Here is a 21,949-nt window from a genome sequence, read left to right as displayed (position 1 = left end):
TTATATAGAGTTTATTACAAACAGACTGATCTATTTCAATTGTTTATTTCTGTTAATATTGATGAATATGGCTTACAGCTAATGAATACCCAAAAGTCATTATCTCAGTAAATTAGAATAATTAACGAAAACACCTGCAAAGGCTTCAAAAGCGTTTAAAAAGGTACAGAATATATGAGTTTCACTTTTTGTATTGAAGAACTGAAATAAATTAACTTTTTGATGATATTCTAATTTACTGAGATAATGACTTTTGGGTTTTCATTTGCTGTAAGCCATAATCATCAACATTAACAGAAATAAACACTTGAAATAGATCACTGTTTGTAATGACTTTATATAATGGATGAGTTTAAATTTTTGTATTGAAGAACTGAAATAAATTAACTTTTTGATGATATTCTAATTTTGTGAGAAGCACCTGTATATTCATTTAAGGAACATCTGGAATAGTCTACTGCTCCAAAAGCAGGAATTCATAGCCCAGTGTACATCCATACGTGTCTTGTGCACAGAGGTGTAACTTCAACCTACACGGCTACAATGCAAAATCTAGAGCAGGTTCCCTCAACTGGTATCTGCCATTTGTAATGCCGGTGTCATCTTTTGTTCCTCTCTGTTACCCAGTGCCTGGGTTTTATTGCTACTTCTGCACCCTCCATAGCAATTGCCCTTGCCTATGCCTAACTAATCACTGATTGTGAAGTTAGAAATAATTGTGGTAGGTTAATGCAGAAGTGAAACTCTACACATTCAGTGCATGTAGTGAGATTACATTATGCTACAACCGAAAGCCACATGATGGAATTAAAAGTCAATGGACAACTATGTGCATACTGTGAACACTTATTTAGCAGTACTTTCATGGCGTTCGTTTTTCATATGACTGTCTGTATACTATAAATATATTGTTGTGTAATGTAACAACTGTTCTTCCATTTTAGCACTACGTGATACAGATCAGCTTCTACTCTCATAGCGAAACAGTATAAACCCCTGGAGGTGTGCCTGAACATTAGGCCTCTTTAATATGTTGTTTATAACGTAAAATAAATAAATATATATATATATATATATATATATATATATATATATTATGTAAAAAGAAAACAAAAAGCAGCACCAAAAGAAAACAAAGGGTGCAAAAAATCCTTCCAGGTATATACCATACCTCATACTATGGTCCAAAAAATGAAGGCAGCACTCCAATAGGAAAAAAAAAGTGATTTATTGGCCCATGTGCGACGTTTCAGTCCAGTATGTGGACCTTTCTCAAGCTATATAATATATATGGATATAACAAAAATAGAAAAATGCTGAGCAGCACAGCCCAAGTAATCAGGAAGAACTGGATGTGTACTTCAACAGCTGATTGCCCGACAGCTGATCAGAGGTGCTCACATGAAACATAGAGTTGAATGGCATGCAGATCACAGAACAAATGCGGCCAGTAGAAGCGCTACTCACAGCGCGAAACGGCCGTCGTCGATCCCTGCACACTTCCGTCATTATCTCACACCCCCGAGCCGTGAAGATGTCTTCTCACATTCTTGAATAAAGGACTATCTAACTCCAGGATCGGTGAGTGCTGCCGCATTTGTTCTGTGATCTGTATATATATGGATATATCTATCTATCTCTCTATCAGTGTCTTAGAGATGAGCAAATAAATTATAGTGCAGATTTTATTGTAACTCTCTTCCTTGCTGATTCAACTGCATTTTTTTGAACCGATAAAGGCCATCCAAATGTTAATTTAAAAAAAAAAAAATCCTTATACTCATGTTACCGCTCACCTCGTGAGCCCTTCCACTCCTCACCATCACCTCTCCCACTTCTCCGCGTCATCCACCCGGTCTTCAGATTGCCGCCACTCACACTGAAATCCCCACAACCGCTCGAAAGGTCACAACATCATGACTTGTACTGTTACTGTGCACACGCATGAGCAGAACTCCCCCAAGATCTCTCTCTCTCATTCATTTTTTTGATACATTTTATGTAATTTCTTTTGAAATAACATACACTTACCTCCCTTGGGTCATCACAAAGAAGTTTAAATTTCCTGGGGATTTTACTTCTAGCAAACTTGCACCCATTGTAGTACATACTCCAAGAGCACCCAAAAGAAAATGAGGCACCACAGGTATCGGGGTCCAGCCCCTGGCATGCACAGGTACGCCTAAATAATATGAAATATATATATTAGTGGGTTGACAAGATTACGAAATCCAGTGTCTGTGATGTTAGATTGTCAAGAAACCAAGTTGTTTTTTTTCCCTATCATCCCAATTAACTTACTCCTCATTGAGAGCGCAACGTCTGTTTGTCAAGGTTCCATACTTCCGTAGCGTTTCAGTGAGCTCAGAGTACATATTGTCTGCTAAAGTTGTTGATATGCCTTCCCAAACGAGGATTAAAATCACTATCACAGCAGTTTCACAGGAGTGGCCTGCACGCTCTCGCACCAAACACAGCATTTTTTCCTCAACTCCGCTTCGTCGAATGACCTGTCAACAAATCAGCAAGTTTTATAAGACCTACGGTAACTCGTAATTGGAAATGGCTGTAGAAAATTAGATTTAATGGTGCTATGTTATGTGGTTTTAATCAAACTAGCACATATAAAAATGCAGAACAGTGCAAATAGTAGTATTACTAGACATTTATGAGTCACTGGACCAATTTTTAATGTTCAAGTCATGAGTATTGCATAAAGTATGGGCAGCATAAATAGAACTACTAACCACTATCAGAATGAACTACAAACTAATTAACTTTACCTGCTCAAAGTTTCTGTGACCGAAATCTCCTAGTTACAGGTATATGCTTGAGGGCAACAAGTGTAAGACTAGTTATATAAAGGTGCTCACTTATGGGGAATGCCGATTCTCCACATATATCAATCAATGCTGCATTGGAGAAAAATATGCAAATTATCTTTCACATAAAGATAGAGAGCTAATTTGCATACTTTTCTCCAATGGGGAATTGCCTGTAAGACTCTGTACTTGGGAAACCAGTGCTTCCTCCATGTGGGCACCTATATATCACTAGTGTTACAGCTTGCTGCTCTCATGTATATAATTAAGAGGGGTTTAGGTCATAGTAACTGTGAAAAGGGAAAGTTAATTAGGTGGTAATTCATTCTGATAGTACAGTAGTTAGTAGTTACATTTATGCTGCCCTTACTTCATGACCTTCATAGTAAAATTGATCCGGTGACTCATAAATGTCTAATTGTTCTATTGGGGGCATCCTGACTCTCCCCTGAAGGCAGACATTAGGTAAAAAAAGGATCAGGCATGTTGGATTTTAACATACCTAATCCTTTGTTTTTTGGACGTGGTTGCAAGAAGTCCCAATTCACCACAATTGCACTTTCATCCCATAGCTCCTTTATCTAATGTGTAAGGTCACCATTATTTGTGGAGAACAGTCTGGGAAGTCCCTGTCAAGTTGATGCCAAAAGATTAAAAATGTGCTTCTCTTTTTCGGAAGTCATATAGCTAACTTTTAACCCCTTCTTAACATCTTCTGTAGATGCAAGTTGGAAGCAGGTGTAAGGAGCATTCCCCCAAGTAGAGTCTGCCCCAAACCTGTCAGATGTCAGATGATGGCAATGGGTCACAGCCTGGTCCTACTTCTAATGGCCGCAGGTGAAGATGAGCTCCACTTATGATTCTTAAACTGTTATATGCCGCTGTCAATTTCTGACAGCGGCATTAACCATGTGGTGGCACGAGAGGTGCATAATTCTATGCACTTATTGGTTGCACCATGCAAAAAAAATACACATATGTGGTATCAGTGTGTCCATAAAAGTCCAATCTATCAAAATATGACTTTTGGAAGAAAGAAAGAGAGGAAATAACTCCAAAATTGAATTTGGCCATGTCGGGAAGAGCTCAACATGTATACATGTTTTTAGTCTTTTAGTATATTATGAAATGTGTTTCATAACAAAAATATCACTTACCCATTTTGCAATTGGACATCCCTGAGAGCTTTTCCCTTCTTTTCCTGTATATAGTACTCTTTCAATCCTGATGGCCTTGCCCTTCTCACCTAACCTGAGAATGAAACCTCCAGTTAGTGGAAGTCGTCACATATTGAGCATGGCAGATTTAGAATACAGTATGTGTACACTCTCATAGTATAGATTATTTCTAAATTTTGTGCAGTTATATTGGTTTACCTGGTGAAAATAAACAAGTGAGATGGGAATATATTTGGTTTTTATTAAGTTGCCTAATAATTCTGCACAGTAATGGTACCGTCACATTTAGCGATGCTGCAGCAATCTAGACAATGATGCCGATCGCTGCAGCATCGCTGTGTGGTCGCTGGAGAGCTGTCACACAGACAGCTCTCCAGCGACCAACGATCCCGAGGTCCCCAGGTAACCAGGGTAAACATCGGGTTACTAAGCGCAGGGCCACGCTTAGTAACCCGATGTTTACCCTGGTTACCAGTGTAAATGTAAAAAAAAACAAACACTACATACTTACATTCCGGTGTCTGTCCCCCGGCGTTCTGCTTCCCTGCACTGTGTGAGCGCCAGCTGTAAAGCAGAGCGGTGACGTCACCGCTTCTGCTTTACGGCCGGCCGGCGCTCACAGTGCAGGGAAGCAGAACGCTGGGGGACGCGACAGACACCGGAATGTAAGTATGTAGTGTTTTTTTTTTTTTACATTTACACTGGTAACCAGGGTAAACATCGGGTTACTAAGCGCGGCCCTGCGCTTAGTAACCCGATGTTTACCCTGGTTACCAGTGAAGACATCGCTGAATCGGCGTCACACACGCCGATTCAGCGATGTCTGCGGGAGATCCAGCGATGAAATAAAGTTCTGGCCTTTCTGCTCCGACCAGCGATGTCACAGCAGGATCCAGATCGCTGCTGTGTGTCAAACACAACGATATCGCTATCCAGGACGCTGCAACATCACGGATCACTAGCGATATCGTTGTTAAGTTGGTCAGTGTGAAGGTACCTTAATAGTTACCTGCACAAACAGATATCCTCCTAAGATAGCCAAATCTTAAAAAAAAACTCCAACTTCCAAAAATATTAAGCTTTGATATTTTTGAGTCTTTTGGGTTGATTAAGAACATAGTTGTTGAGCAATAATAAAAATAATCCTCTAAAATACAACTTGCCTAATAATTCTGCACACAGTGTAGTATATATTGTATGCAACGGCTGAAGATGTCAACACTGCACTCAATGCCATTAATTTAGTGAGTTTCAATATTTTTTTGCAAATTTGTAGAGATTAACACACTTTTATTAACAGAAATTGAATTGGCTTTTGTCATGCTACTAATGACTACATCGTTAAAGCTATAAAAAGATATTAATTTCACAAAAATTATATTTAAAATACTTTTACAAGTCATGAAAAAATGCACAAACATTAGTTGATAGCCCAATAAATAAAAAAATTGGGGCTCTTAAACCAACTGCTAAAGATGCAAAACTAATTGAAAAATTGCATGGTAACTTTGGACCAAAATACTTTGGATATCATGAGATTTACTTCCTATTTCTAGAAAAAAATATATAGTCACACCAGTTGTAATCTTGTCCTTGTAAAAAAAACTCTTTCAAAATGACATTAGCTTAAATGATTGTTTTTTAAGATCAAAAAATTACCTCTCTTCCAGAATCTCTCTTATAGCTGCCACATTAGGTCCAGCACCAAGATGTGTGTAATAAGGTCCTTCATCTTTCTCTATGATTTGATCTGTTAAAAAAAAGAAATCTTTTGTTTCGAATTTGTAGAAATGGGCTTTGCCATGTATATATTAAACATGAAAATTAAGATCTCTCTTTGTAAAAAGGGTCTACTTTTCTGGGTACGTGTCACATATGAATTGTGGTTCCATTCATGTTGTCCACAACTCTGTGGTTGTTCCATTGTATTATTGGTCCCAATGGCACCTGAGAGACCTCACTGACTATATTGGGGTCTGGCGGAGTCTATCACGGTTTCCAGCATTATGACCACAAGAAATGCATGCATATTAAGCCAGTCTTGACATTAACTGTGTCAAAACTGCTGACAGAGGCATTGAAATGAGAGTTAATCAAAATTGTGAATGTGCCCTAACATACTGCTAGCATGAAAATTCCTCCCTTAATGCAGGAAACCAATCAATAGTCAATAGCTCTTGAAAAATCTAAATCCCCATGGTCTTTTTACCAAAAGGCTGTTTACATTCATGGGATATTTTTCAAGAACTGTGTCTTCATAAGCAAAAGACAGACTGCCGTAACGGCAAACCCATGGTCGTGTGACTCTTTAATATGGCTACAGTCGTAAATTTTACTTAACCACAGCTGTTCACCTGCTATAATTTGGGATTTCTCCTGCTTGGAAAAAGGGTGAATTTTATTTGTTAGGTTATAAATGTGCATTAGGTTTGCACCATAAAAAAATAATTTAAATGCTTAATGGCCCTTTAGACAATATAAACCAACAAGCCATTTTACCCTACCCTGGCACTAGGTCTAGGGTTAACAGCAAACTGTAACTGTTACCTTTTTTCCCTTAGTGACAATATTGTAGCCTAGGTGTGTTGACCCATGTTTTTTTTTTTTATCCTGAGTGACAATAAGCCCAGCTATACAGCTGTAACTAATGGCCATGAGTTTTTGAGTTGAACAGATTATTGGTTAATAAAACAAAATCTAATTTTATTTATGAAAGAAGTGGAAGATCTAACATGAGTGTATAGCAAGATCACTTACCTACACAGCTACATGATGGAAAATCATACTGAGTTTTCACAGGCGTATCCAATAGGTTTTTGATAGGGGTGCTTAGAAGTTTTGAAGGAGATTCCAAGAAATTACTCAGAGCAGATCCTGCTGCTCTTTTCGTTGGGGTTCTTTCTTGTGGATGGACACTGTGATGATCTAGTGTTGAAGAATTAGTGTGTGTGGTTAAAATTGTAACCGGACCTGAAGACTCCACCTTCATGTGCTTGGGCGATTTGATGGTAGACACATGATGATGAAACAATGATTTACTAGGATAATGTTTCATTTGTTGTTCCATTGTTTCGAGAATACTCCTTTGTTGTAGGTTTTCTGTGCCAAAATGCTGAATTTCTTGTTTGATTGTTTTTTTCCCTGTTTTGCTTTCAGGTGTCCGCATGCATATAGACCGTGAGCTGTTCTCCACTTTGACAGATCTGCGTACAGAAGAACTTTCATGTTTGGTTTGCTCCCTACGCTGGAGTAAATGATTTCTTAAAGCAGCATACTTCGGAATACAATTCATTTGATTTGCAAATTGAGGATGATATCCTGTTTGATCTTGCAAAGACTGAGCATTAGGGTTGGTTTGTGGTAAGTATCTATTTTGGTTTATTGTGCTTTGTGGGGTTGACCTGTCCTGATTTTGTGTCATGTGATTGGGATTCAAAATGGGAAGATTGCTGTTCATTTTCTGCTCTTGGTAACCGTGCTGGTCATGTTGCTGGGATCTGGTAGATTGATAGTACTGCCCAATAGTCTCTGCTTTAATTTTTCTTTGCTCTTGACTGGCCTCTAGATTTTCTGAAATATACTGATCCTTTCTATGTGATCCAGAAGAGCCCTGATTGAAATGTAAATTTGTGTTGTTTGAACTTTGTCTCAGTTGCCCCTCGTACTGATGCATATTTTGGTATTGATTTACCACCTGAGAGCTTTCCTCAATTTTTAAGTGATCCTGAGGACTTGCCCTATGTGTTGTGTTACTGTAGAGTGATTGATGATGAAAGTGCTTTTTGACCATGTTAAAATCTTGATTTTGTCTCTGGTGAAAATGTGGATTAGAATGAAACTGTGAATTCCTATCCTGTTTTGAATGCAAAACCTGTGAGTGTAAAGACGTTCGTACATTATGTGGAAAATGTTCTCCCTCAGATGTTTCTAAGTTTAAGTGCCGTTTTAAAGCTTGGTCAAATATGTGCTCGGTTTGCTGCTCTAAACGATGATGCTGGAAAAGGTTATTACTACTTTTCAGGTCATAGGATTGTAATTGTGTATCTTTGCCCGCTTCTTGGGATAAGTGCTTTTGGAAATGTATTTGCTGCCCATGAGGTTGAAGTGATGATACATCTCCATCTAAGTCCTGACTAACATGTCCCCGATTCATGTTACCCTGTTTTCTTGTATATTGCCTAAGTTTCTTTTGACTCTGCGACTGAGAGACCTCAAGTAATTTGAGCAAGTCCTCTGCAGATTGTTTATTTTCTTCCTTCAGACAATCATGATTTCGTCGAAAATCTCTGAAGCTGGACTTATAAAAAGGTCTTCTTTGCTCCATCATATCCATAGCATCTATTTCCATCCCATTGCAATGATCTTTCACTTTTTGTGGATTATGCTCAATTAGTTTTTCTGGATACTTGTCAACTGGACAATTTGTCAGCCTTTTGTGTTCTTGTGGTGGATCTGGTCCTGGTGAACAGTGAAGAGAAGGCAACCCGATGGTGGGTAATATCTTGCTGTTCTGAGACTGCAAAAAAGCTGGTTGAGAAATAATTCTTGGATCAAATGACTGACATGAGTCATTATTTTGGGAGGGTAAGAAATTATCACCACATAAGTTTTGGTTGGTTCTGTAGCTCTCAGTTTCCTGGGCAAACAGTAATTTATTCAACTGCATTAAAGTAAAATGATCTTTATTGAAAGCCTCAGAAAAGCTGTCATTAGGTCTGTTATGGAGACCATGGTACGGTGGATTAGAAGAAACAGAAACTTGTTCCAAGCACATTGGTTGCCCAGTCTCAAGTGCATCACAGTTTTTTTCATTTATAGTCTGGGAATAGTTGGGCATCTCTTGTGGAAGTGGTTTCTGCTCTGGTATGTGAAGTGAATAGCTTTCTGGCTTCACAGCTGACTCACTGCATTTGTCACCATTGGGGGCCTCAATAGCCATAGCACCTGGCCCTTCAGACAGCACCGAGTTCAAGGAGAGTTGGGAAGTAATCTGCCCTGAGGTATGTGGTGAATGATTTGTCTGGGGAGACATATCATTGCTAGCATCATTTAGAGTTTTAATGGCAACAGTGTGAGGTGTGTTATTCTGCACTGCAACAGAAGCCTTCTCAGGGTAATATTGAGAAGGTTCCTTCTCCGATAATGCACCATGCGTCAAATTCAAGGAAGAGGCAAAACCAGTAGCACCATTGGACAATGGAAATGTCTCATCTGACAAGACATTATCATCGTTGTTGGAATTAAGGTCTTTGTTCTGCTCATTGGGAACCTGAACGAGTGGGTTTTCATCTTCTGTTCTCACAGCTTTATCTTGGCTACACAAATCAGAAACACTGGGTTGGACATTGACATGTTGTCCATTGATTTCACCCTCATTTTCTCCATTCACCTCTTCATCAGTTTTTACTTTTTTCTGCTGAAGATACTCTAACAGCAAAGGTTCACTAAGCGTGCGCTTTATTGCACCATTGTGTAAATTTGGATATACTCTGTTTTCAGGTATGAGGTCAGAGCAGTCCTGGTTTCCCTTCATGTGTGTGACACCATAGCTATTCTTTGTCTGTAAACAGCTGTCTCCATTTACTTGGGGTTGGACTCTATCGGTTGGCAGGTTCCCATTTTGTAACTTTGCTGGATTGTTTTGGCAAGCAGGTGATGGATGTGTTAGCAATTGACTCAATCTACTTCCCTCATCATGGTGGCTTCTTTCCTCTTCCATCGGGCCTGCTCCGGGGCCATCCACAAGGCTGCCCTGTGAACACGTCTAGAAGAGAATTAAAAGAAAATTAAAATTAAAAATGTTTTTAATGTACTAAATGCACAACATAAATGCAGGCATTTTTACCGACTTCTGCATGATCTCTAACTTCCAATATTTACAGTACTACTTGCATATAATTTAATAAAAATTGCAAGACAAGTTCAAAATAAAGAATTACAGATGTAAGTGAAATTGTGAAATTGTTCTAGTCAAAATCAGTTGTGTTTTTAGAAAATATGGATCACGATGCCAAAACTTGATCCCCTGAAAGGAACCTATACTTTTAGGTTGCTGCTTAATTACAATACAGAAGAAAGCCAATCATGTTTCTAAATATTATTTCCAAAAATAATATTATTACTTTATATTTTGGCCAGCTATTTAAGGCTATGAAGTCCTTTCCTACCCTATATTCTTGGGAATTTACAGGAACCTTTGTAATCCATGTGAATTGCTACATGTGTTTGTGTGAAAGATTTATTAGTGTTGTCATTGGTCTCTTGGTGATGCTCACAGAACAAGGAGAGAAAAGTCAATGTTTTTTACTGGGTTAAAAAAATCCAAATATATATTTTATCCTTCACAGACTTTAATGCAACATTAATGGTTATAAATAATATAATATAATATTATACATCCTCTTTCATTTACTAGTACACAGTATTATATTATTAGGATGTATTTGGCCAGTTTAACAACTCACAATGTACTGTGGATGGAAGAAAAATATTTTTAGCAAGATTAAAGCTCTTAGCTGTTGTTAGTTATTCCAAATTGTCCATCTAATATACTTTTTAGCTTCCATAACACCAATTCTTAACTATTTCTATATGATAAATTCTTATTATAGAAATATTTGCTCATATTTGTATTAGGAACCCAATTTCCCAACAAGATGGAATCTCATCATTAGTAGCTGATATCTCCTAACTCAGTAATATAACAATCTGTTTTTGCTGAATACAGATTTTACCCATTGATTGAGAATTTTGAAAATTAATAATCAGTCCAGGAGGAGAAAGAAGCAGATTTCTCTGGTAAGATATGTTACAAAGTTGCTTATTTTCACACATATTATTGATTTATGGAATAAAAAAATGAAATTGATGGATACTCTATAAGAGGAAATCATCTGCAAATGGTGTACCGGTAACTAAATGCAACTGCAAGCCAGTGATGAATCCATAGATTTTCTGGTCCTTTCTGAATTTTTGTACAAGTGTCACCAGATTCAAAATATGTTGTGTTGGTGATAGTGGGCACTCCTTCCTACTGCCATTCCTGAATGACCATGACTCTGGCCAAGGGTCCTTTGTATATGACAATGATGGCCTTGATAAAAGTCGATTTAAGGTTGAGCACATGGTACATGAAGAAGTCCAATGCAACTCTGCATGAAATACCATTTATTCCTACAAGTTTTAAAGACATATTTTACTTTTCAGGTGGGCATACACTTCCAATAACAGTCAACATCTATTCTTGAGAAACTAAGCATGCATTTGTTTTGAATGGGGAGATGGGACTAAGCCTCTGTCAGGCATTTCAGATGGCAGCTTACCTTTCATAAAAACAAATGATTGGGCGTGCTTTTACATACAGTTTTTTAAAAGGTAGACTTATGGATACCTGTCTGAAAAGTGCCAAAATGATTTTCTTTTGCATCCTGCAAATCTATAGATCTTTATGTATACAATTAGCAATCATGCATGGAGTGTGTCCTGACGCAAAGATTGAATGTAAACAATGGAATCTTTTTTTCTTCCTGCACAGTATATACTGGAAAAAAATAAGACCCAAGAATAATTATTTCTTTTCAATTCCATCTCACAATGAATTTTTAATCTTTTTCCTATACGTCATAAAATACATGGTGCCATTGAAAAATACAATGTGTCTCACAAAAGTCAGACATCAAATGGGAATTAGACAGAAAAATAAAAAACTTATTTAAAATGATGACTGGCCATAATAGGAATAGGTTATACTCACATAAAAAAATGTGTCTAAAATACCCTCCTCCCCAAAAAGATGTTGTTTCACTAATCATTGCCTGTGCTCGTTCCTGGAACCAATTACTCTAAATTGGACATTTAATATATCAACATCAATAGGGACCAAAATAAAGTTAGCGCAGCACTATATGTGCAGCTGAGTAATTACCGTAAATGGAATTTTGAAAATGATTTTCTTTTTCAAATAAATACAGTTCGTAGAATGTAAGTCCGCAAGGACAGGGTCCTCTCCCCTCTGCACCAGTCTGTCATTGTAAATCTGTTTACTGTAAACGTTATCTGTAATCCCTTTTCTCATGTCCAGCACCATGGAATTAATGGCGCTATATAAATAATAATAATAATAATAATAATAATAATAATAATAAGCCTAATAAAAGTGGAAGTTCTTTTAAAATTGTTGAAAAGATCTGCATTGATCACAGACATAGCAAAAATGCAGTTAATAGCCCAACAGAAAAAAAAAGATTTCCCAAGGACTCATTCAGACTTCCATGATTTTTCTAATGCTCAATTAAAAAAAGTGTTTGATTTTTGACATCAGTTTTTCCATCAGTTTTTTTTGCATAAAAGGTTTCTGAAGCCTCTCCATATCAAATGTGAAAATCGGACAATGCATGGATTGTACACAAATGGCATCCGATTTTTTGTCAAGTACTCATAGAGCTTCATCTCCAAGTTGTGATGCGGCTGCAGTGAAGTTTAGCGCAACCTCCAGCAGGGGGTGCTGGTGAGGGAAAAGAGGTTGCACACTAACAGTGTAGCAAAAGAGGTGTCATAGGTAACAGCCACACAGGTAACGAAAAAGTGGTCAGAGGAGCAGAGTCAGAAACTGTCAAGAGAAGAGGTACCACAGGTCACAACATGCACGAAGTCAGAGCCAAGCCAAAAGTCAGAGCCAAATGGGAGCGCAGTATCCAAAACATGAGATGTAAGATGAAGTTGGGGTACAAGCCAGAAGTCAAAGCCAGTCGGGGAACAAGGTATCAGAGACGGAAAGCAAGAGACGGAGTTCAGAGATCAGGCCGAGTCATACACTGTAAGGAAATCACCAGACAAACACCATGTCAGAGATAGGGAAAGGTTCTCACACAAATACAGGAAGTCAGAGGCAGAAGAATCATCAGGGTATATGGGTCAGCTGCTCTAGCCTGGAAGCATGAACTATCACTGATGCTGGCCAGCAGACTGCAGAGGACCTAAAAAGCCAAACCAGCTAAAAAACGAAGGCGAGGGGTTTAACCCTCGCCTGACCAGTCCAGAGAGAGCATAGCAGAAAACAAACTCTGAACTGGATCATGACACAAGTTTGATTCATGACTTATGGATCCTTACCCTAATATTTGAAGAGGATCTAGATAAAATGTTTGCATGTGCAAACACATGGCAGATGACATTTCATGTTGATAAATGTAAAGTAATGCAGCTAGGCCGGAGTAACGATATTGCTGCATATACAGCGGGTGAAATAAGTATAGAACACGTCAACAATTTTCTATCTAAATATATTTCTAAAGGTGCTATTGACATGAAATTCTCACCAGATGTTGGTAACATGTGAAAAAGGTCACTAGTGCTCAAAAATTGTTTTGAGGGAATAGGATAAGCTGGATGCTGCTGACAGTGAAACTGGTCCTGTGTAGGGTAATAGCTAACTAGAGGAATAAATAATATCGTGCTAAACAGCTATATTGACATATGGAAATTAATGAGAAATATATGTTTGAAACCTTGAAATAAGAGCAAAACGGGTACTTGTGCCAATTAGAGTGATGTAGTTGGTTGTATTAGTACATACTGGTAACAATAAACACCAGTACAAATAGGGCAATAAATGTTAGTAATAGTCATCCGGACAAATATATGGTTGGTGATCCCTGGATGCTGGAAAGAAGCAGACTTAGTCGTCCATAATTTAGCAACCTTGCTTCAATTCAATATGAACAAAATAATAAAAATGGTAAAAGAGTCATACTATGTGCAGGGGTCAAATCCTCATCATCCAAAGGAAGTGTGTTGGCATCTTCAGCGCTCCTGCGCTTGTTAAAGTCCAGGATCCAAGAAGTATTGTTTCTCCTTGCGGAGAGTGACATGTTAAGCATGTCGAGCTGAGGAGACTTAAAGCCGCAATGCTCCTCTGGGAAATATGCAAATTGTCTCTTTAGAGAGGAAGAGGACCAGAACTCTAGTGCCACCTGTTGGAAGTAGCAATCGTAACAGCCAATGTCGACCCTTTAATGAGTCTTATCCCGGTCAGATTCCTCTCAATCAGCCAAACCAGATCTCCACTTTGAACTGACGAGGGACAGTACCCCGAAACACAGTGTCTGCAAATTGAGATCTGGTGTGGCTCTTATCCTAAGTCATGTGACAAGGCTCGTTAAAGGGTCGACATTGACTGTTAGGATTGCTACTTCCAATAGGTGGCACTAGAGTCCCGTTAAAGTCCAGGCATTGTAGCATGACACTGAAGGTTATTTTTTTTAATGATTGAACAATGACTCCGACACACTCCTATCATTCCTCGGAAGAAAATGTATAACTGATGGAGAAAGGTTTAACTAGATATTCAGTACAGACCAAAAGTTTTGACACACCTTCTCATTTAAAGATTTTTCTGTATTTTCATGACTATGAAAATTGTACATTCACACTGAAGGCATCAAAATTATGAATTAACACATGTGGAATTATATACTTAACAAAAAAGTGTGAAACAACTGAAATTATGTTTTATATTCTAGGTTCTTCAAAGTAGCCACCTTTTGCTTTGATGACTGCTTTGCACACTCTTGGCATTCTCTTGATGAGCTTCAAGAGGTAGTCACCGGGAATAGTCTTCTAACAATCTTGAAAGAGTTCCCAGAGATGCTTAGCACTTGTTAGCCCTTTTGCCTTCACTCTGTGGTCCAACTCACCTAAAACCATCTTGATTGGGTTCAGGTCTAGTGACTGTGGAGGCCAGGTCATCTGGCGTAGCACCCATCACTCTCCTTCTTGGTCAAATAGCCCTTACATAGCCTGGAGGTGTGTTTTGACGTCATTGTCCAGTTGAAAAATAAATGATGGTCCAACTAAACGCAAACTGGATGGAATAGCATGCCGCTGCAAGATGCTGTGGTAGCCATGCTGGTTCAGTATGCCTTCAATTTTGAATAAATCCCCAACAGCGTCACTAGCAAAGCACCCCCACAACATCACACCTCCTCCTCCATGCTTCACTGTGGGAACCAGGCATGTAGAGTCCGTCCGTTCACCTTTTCTGCGTTTCACAAAGACAAGGTGGTTGGAACCAAAGATCTCAAATTTAGACTCATCAGACCAAAGCTCAGATTTTCACTGGTCTAATGTCCATTCCTTGTATTCTTTAGCCCAAACAAGTCTCTTCTGCTTGTTGCCTGTCCTTAGCAGTGGTTTCATAGCAGCTATTTTACCATGAAGGCCTGCTGCACAAAGTATCCTCTTAACAGTTGTTGTAGAGATGTGTCTGCTGCTAGAACTCTGTGTGAAATTGACCTGGTCTCTAATCTGAGCTGCTGTTATCCTGCGATTTCTGAGGCTGGTGACTCGGATAAACTTATACTCAGAAGCAGAGGTGACTCTTGGTCTTCCTTTCCTGGGGCGGTCCTCATGTGAGCTGGTTTCTTTGTAGCGCTTGATGGTTTTTGCCACTGCACTTGGGGACACTTTCAAAGTTTGCCCAATTTTTCGGGCTGACTGACCTTCATTTCTTAAAGTAATGATGGCCACTTGTTTTTCTTTACTTAGCTGCTTTTTTCTTGCCATAATACAAATTCTAACAGTCTATTCAGTAGGATTATCAGCTGTGTATTCACCAGACTTCTGCACAACACAATTGATGGTCCCAACACCATTTATAAGGCAAGAAATCCCACCTATTAAACCTGGCAGGGCACACCTGTGAAGTGAAAACCATTCCCGGTGACTACCTCTTGAAGCTCATCAAGAGAATGCCAAGAGTGTACAAAGCAGTCATCAAAGCAAAAGGTCGCTACTTTGAAGAACCTAGAATTTAAGACATAATTTCAGTTGTTTCACACTTTTTTGTTAAGTATATAATTCCACATGTGTTAATTCATAGTTTTGAGGCCTTCAGTGTGAATGTACAATTTTCATAGTCATGAAAATACAGAAAAATCTTTAAATGAGAAGGTGTGTCCAAACTTTTGGTCTGTACTGTAACTGTGTCTTTTTTTCAACCTATACAACTGTGTAACTATGTAATTTTGATGAAATTCGGACATGTCTCCATATTTTGGTATAGACCTCTCAGTTCCAAAAAATCCATACATGTGAAGAGTCCCATAGACTATAATTGGTATGAGTTGTATTTGTGAAGAACATGGATCAAACTCATATGTGAAGAACTGTTAACATTTGCATATAAAACTTTTTTGGTTCCAAACATCTTCCAGGGAGAGGTACATAAAAGAGCAGAAGATATAGTTCTCAAGGTTAGCACTAATCCTATAATTTGATTGCAAGGTGCCAGGATTTTCTTTCATGTAACTAAGATTATTGACACAGTATGCTTAACGTGACAAAAAGTTCAATATTTTTTCTTCTAGTTTCAGAAGCCAATGAAGTTTTCAACAGAAATTGTGGCCACGAGGTTAACAAGCCTGACTTCACTAAAGATAAGTTTATAGTACATAGTCGCTCCTCCTTTGTTTCCTTTTCTATTCTACAGCCTTAATTTTATATAGGTATTTAATACAGAATGGTAGAATTCTGCATTTCATTTCATCTGCTTCTCCTTTCCTTAAAATGTGTCAAAGCCTGGTAGAAGGAAAGGTAAAAAAGCTACACAGAAATAGAAATTAAACACTAGCTAAAATTTTTCAAAGGATCTAGAGCAGTGTTCCCCAACTCCAGTCCTCAAGGGCTGGAGTTGGGGAACACTTATATAGAGCAACCAATCAGATTTGAAAGAAAATTTTAAAAAAGGAATTTAGACAGTGCATGTGTTATGGATTTTGTGAAAATGGATCCCATAATCCAACGTGAATAGAGCCCAATTTTTCTTTTAGAAGAAAATAAAACCTACGGTAGTAACCAAGATGCATTTATTTCTGCAATGGACATTAATACAGAATTACCAATCTAGCAATGGTAATTAAAACTATCAAATCCACTATACACTAAAATAATAACATGATTATGGTAATTGCACAGTAGAATATAAAAGGTTCTCTGTGTATAGAAGGGAGCACATATTTCATGCTTTGCCTGATAAGTCACTATTTTTACTTATTCAATATGATTTGGTCACAAGCTCAGCTCGTGATAAGAACATTCAAATCCCACTCCCTATAGCAATAGAATGATGTAAAAGATAGAAAGTGTAAGAGCACAATCAAAATCTTTTTTAACCTTAAAAAATAAACATCTAGTTATTGATTAAAATAATATATATTCTCCAGAATGTACATAGAAATCAAGTTATAGACAAGTGAGGGAACAACGCTGCAAAGTAAGAATGCTTTAAAAATTGAAGTATTGATAGTTGATTTTTATCAGCAGTTAACAAAATGCCAAAAACAAAAGAGAAATCTAAATTCAATCAATATTTGGTGCGACCACTCTTTGCCTTCAAAACAACATTAATTCTTTTAGTTATTCTTGCGGAAAGTCAGGGATTCTGAATGGCTATAGATTGCTATAGTCTGGCATATGAGTAACAAATTATACCAAGCAAGTAATACTGATCATAATTTTCAAATGTTCAAAAACATCATAAGAATTCAACCTTTTTTTTAGCTTTGACTGCAAAAACTATGACTGTTATTCTTATTAATTCTCATCTGGACTACTGCAACTCTCTCCTAATTGGTTTCCCTCTGACGGAACTCTCCCCTTTTCAATTTACTCTGAATGAAGCAGCCAGGATTCTTTTTCTGTGCATCTGCTACGCTAATGCCTTCACCTTGTGCCAGGTATTGCACTGATTACCCATCCCGTAGAGAGTAGAATATAAACTTTTCACTTTCACCCAAAAATCTCCTACAATTCTGTACTGCTCTACATCTCCTTTCTCATTTCTGTCTACCACCCTACCTATGCTCTTAGTTTTGCTAATAGAATAAGACTAACATCCTCTATAGTACGAACCTCCCATTCCCGTCTCCAAATCATCTCTTGTACTGCACCAGTTCTCTGGAATGTACTACCACATTTCCTTAGCCTACCACCTTACCTCACCAATTTAACTATTCCCTGTTCTCCCTTTCTGTCAAATCAACCAGCACTCAATGCTACCTCAATTTTTTTTTTACTTTTGTTCATTTACATTTTTTTACTTACTCTGGTAGACATGAAAAATGCTGTTTAGAAAATCTGCCATAAATAAAACTTGTTCACCCCAAATCCAAGGCTGTATTTATAGCCAGCTGTCCACCGAATCAATGCGCCTAAATACACCCTCCAAATATCATCATGATTCACATGTTTTTGAACAATCATCTTTGTTGGCTTGCTCCATTTAATGTACTTTTACGATGCTTGCAATACAGTTTGGCCAATTGAAGATGCAAATTCTCTATTTTCAGCACTCAGATCAGGCAGTCTGTTTACTTTGTGTCAGTGCTGTGAGGACATCATCGGGCCTGGCAGAGGAGCAGCAGCTGACCCACTTGTTTCAAACTCTAACATGAGAATTGTCCCTGTTGATGCAGTTAAGGGGATGCATTTCCTATTGTACCTTCCTTTAGCATTTCCTATTGTACCTTCCTTTTTCAAGTTATATTACTGAATGTAGGGGCTCGTGTAATTTGATCTTCTTTGTAGAATCAACAGACAATGCAAGATTCATATTACGGTAGTGTAGGGTTTCTACTCACTCGATTGCATTTTGAGGTATGCATTGGCAGTGGTTTTCAGTAAAATGTCCAGACTGGTTTATTAAGACACCATAAACTACTCAGGATAGCAGAACAAAAAATACCCAAAGTGAAAACATAAACTAAATAGTCCATACAGTAGAGTGAGTTCGCCCGCTCGGGTTAGCGTCCAGACTTTAGCAAATACAAACACCACTGGTCATCTACACACCTCCACACACAGACCCTGAATGAGACAACTGGTCTCCATGTTATCAGTGGTACTATGGTGGTACTATGTCCAATGGTGGAAATATATGAGCAGTCCAAGCCATCTCTCTGACTGCTCATAAACCCGGTACTGACACGCCTTATTAACTCTCCTAGCATTATATGTGCTGGAGCCTGCTTTTCCTGGCTTAAATCATTGACGCAACCTACCTTGATGATACATATCTCACCTTGAGGACCTGTCCAGCGGGCATCTTACAGTAGTCACAGTGAACTAGTTATGTAGTAGACATTGGAGAAGATTCCCATCTGAAGAATATACCGGCAACAAATGTTTTATTTATCCATGTCATTTAAGAATGTAATGTAGTCCAATACACAAGAACATTTTTAAATAAATAAATTTCTATGTGGCTGTTAAGCATTGATTTCAGATATCTATGCTAGAGACTAATAGAGTATCCGCTACATTGAAAATGCAACAAAAAGAAGGAAAATCACAGGGTTGAAATGTTAATGATATGCAAATGATGAAAAAGTGGAAACAACATTTTTAAAAAATATTGATTTTGTAACGCTGAGTCACGTCTAACAGACAAGCCATGAGTCAGGGCAGTTAAGGAGTCTGAGGTCAAGAGCCATTGAGGAACGTCATAAACAAAGGGAAGAGACGAAGGCATAGTCAGGTAAAGGTGCAAGGGCAGAATACTTGGAGGATAACGGATCAAAGCAAAGGGGCTAGGCAAAATGGATGGTCTGTACGAGGTACAAGGTCATACAGGAAAAAGATCCACAAGCAAAGCACAAGGCACAGAGAAACAAACCACACAGAGCTGAATCTATGTCTGGCAGAGATCTGGGACTTACAGTCCAGCTAAGTAGCTGGGCAATTACCTGGGACAGGGAACACCTGAAGGCAGCAAAGCACATCCCAATCTCAGATTGGATGACCGAGCTGACAATCAAAACACTGATAGCTCAGCACGCACCCACACCAGACTGGACGACTGAGCTGTCAATCACACTACTGACAGCTTCAGCACGCCCCTGTACCAGATTGGAGTGCTGAGACGTTAGTAACTGCACCCCAGACACACTGAAGTATGGAATTGCGAAAGAGTTATTCAGTATAGAATATAAGCACTATGTATAGAAATGCATGTACTTAGATGCCTTGGCTGCTATCAATGTGGTTATTATGGTTGTCTGAGGCATTTTCTGCCATGCTGAATGCAGTTGGGAATGCAAATCATTAAGATCCACTTCTGTCAGTTCCCTTTGCAATTGCCAACCAATGATATCTCACATGTGCTCTCAAGGAAATAAATCCAGAGATGCTGCAGTCATGTTTAGGCCAAGCAGGCTGCTCACAGTAGCACAAGCAACATGTGACCTGGCATTGTTCTGTTTTAAGAATTGCTCTTGGGACACCATGGTGCTGCAATTTAAATGCTGAGTAATGTAATACAATCACAGATTCACACAACATAAATTTATAGGGGTCCTCTTCTATACACAGTCGCTAGTCAAAAGCCCTATGTGTACATAAAGGCTGCTGCAAAGGGTGACTGTGTAGGATTGCTGACATCTTAACAATACATAGATGCCCAAGGATTTCAATGGGTGCAGTGCAACACTCCCATCAATTGCTAAGTGATTGCACTGGTGAAAACCACTGATCACAGGAACACAAAATTACTGCAATCTGTTTTCAGAGAATGGAAAAGTGGTGTCCAAGGAGAATCATCCTTTTAAACACAGAAAACATATTTTTATAAGAATCATCCCTTACTATATTTACAAGTGGTGCAGACTAATCTGTATTGGAATATGGAGGTATAAAATATCTGCACTCTATGTAGGAAGGACAGCAAAGGCAAACATTGGCTCTGGACTTTTGTTACTTGAGGGACTTCTTGTTGTTTTGTGGAGAGTTGTGGAGTGGAGGGTCCGTGACTGCAGTCTAGACACTCATCCCCAACACCCACTAGTTTGAACTTTAGAGAAAAACTTCTTAGTGTATTTTTGAAGTGTGGGAAGGTTCAGAGGAAACCCACGCAAGCATGGGGAGAACATACAAACTCTATGCATATCGTCTTTGTTCAGATGCAGACATAGAAACCCGGAGCTGCAAAGCAACAATGTTAACCACTAACAGCCACCTGTTTTTTTTTGTACTTTTAATTTTTATAGTTGGCATGTTGCTACATTGTTTGAGTGCTATTTTTGCCTTTTAACCTGAAGGGATGAATAAAAAATGAAGTTTCAACCTATGCCCGATGCCTTGAGTTCCAGGACATTCTGTATTTGGCTAATTTTTAGTGCATGGGACTATTCCCATAATACTTTACCAAGCTATTTGTGCCAAATTTGCACCCAGAAACTAACTTTCCTGACTTTCACAATCTTTATAATTTGTTTTAGAATTTTTTTGGACTTTATCCAACAAGGGACACTGAAAATAAAGGCCCCGTCACACTTAGCGACGCTAAAGCGATCCCGACAACGATATGACCTGTCAGGGATCGTTGCTGCGTCGCTATGTGGTCGCTGGTGAGATGTCAAACAGTGAGATCTTCCCAACGACGCAGCAGTGATGCGGCGACCTGTAGCGACCTGTACAACGATGTCGTTGGTCGTTGTGACCCTGTCACATGGCAGCTATTATGACGATTCAGACCTCGATGAGGGACGTCCTGTGTGACGTTGTAGTCACACAGGCGTGCATTTGCATTGCCTTTTCCCTGCCCATTCAGTTCCGATTGGTGGTCGCTACTGCGTTCTGATTGGTGGCGGCCTTGCCTTATGAGGCGACACAATAGCCCTTCGGTGGGAATGCATTTGAGACCCCAAACGATATTTACCGTGCACAAATGGTGTCAGAAGAACCGTTGAAGAATAGATAAATCGAAGAGGAGTCGCAGGCCGGAGAACTCTACAACGATCTGCAAACCACCACGCGGTCAGGAACAAAGGATGGAAGCGCTACTATGTCGCCTTCTGTTGAAGGCATGACTGCCAATCAGAACGCAGTAGTGACCACCAATCGGAGCGGAGGGGTGCGGAAAAGGCAACGCAAATGCACGCCTATGTGTCGGTGTCT

General features: G+C 38.8%; 1 protein-coding gene across 1 annotated transcript in view; it reads right to left on the bottom strand.

Annotated features, from left to right (window-relative positions):
• Positions 1 to 21,949, bottom strand: part of TET2 (tet methylcytosine dioxygenase 2) — a 103,171-nt gene that overhangs the window by 13,400 nt on the left and 67,822 nt on the right. Inside the window, exons 2-6 of the mRNA XM_069743679.1 lie at positions 6,758 to 9,764; positions 5,660 to 5,750; positions 3,980 to 4,073; positions 2,302 to 2,510; positions 2,032 to 2,182 (exon numbers count right to left, since the gene is read on the bottom strand). Coding sequence (XP_069599780.1) covers positions 2,032 to 2,182; positions 2,302 to 2,510; positions 3,980 to 4,073; positions 5,660 to 5,750; positions 6,758 to 9,719 — 3,507 coding nt within the window. The 5' untranslated portion in view covers positions 9,720 to 9,764. The remainder of the gene's footprint in view (positions 1 to 2,031; positions 2,183 to 2,301; positions 2,511 to 3,979; positions 4,074 to 5,659; positions 5,751 to 6,757; positions 9,765 to 21,949) is intronic.

Source organism: Ranitomeya imitator, chromosome 1 (assembly GCF_032444005.1).
Source record: "Ranitomeya imitator isolate aRanImi1 chromosome 1, aRanImi1.pri, whole genome shotgun sequence".
Taxonomy (NCBI): domain Eukaryota; kingdom Metazoa; phylum Chordata; class Amphibia; order Anura; family Dendrobatidae; genus Ranitomeya; species Ranitomeya imitator.
This window is presented reverse-complemented; position numbering and strand designations above follow the sequence as displayed.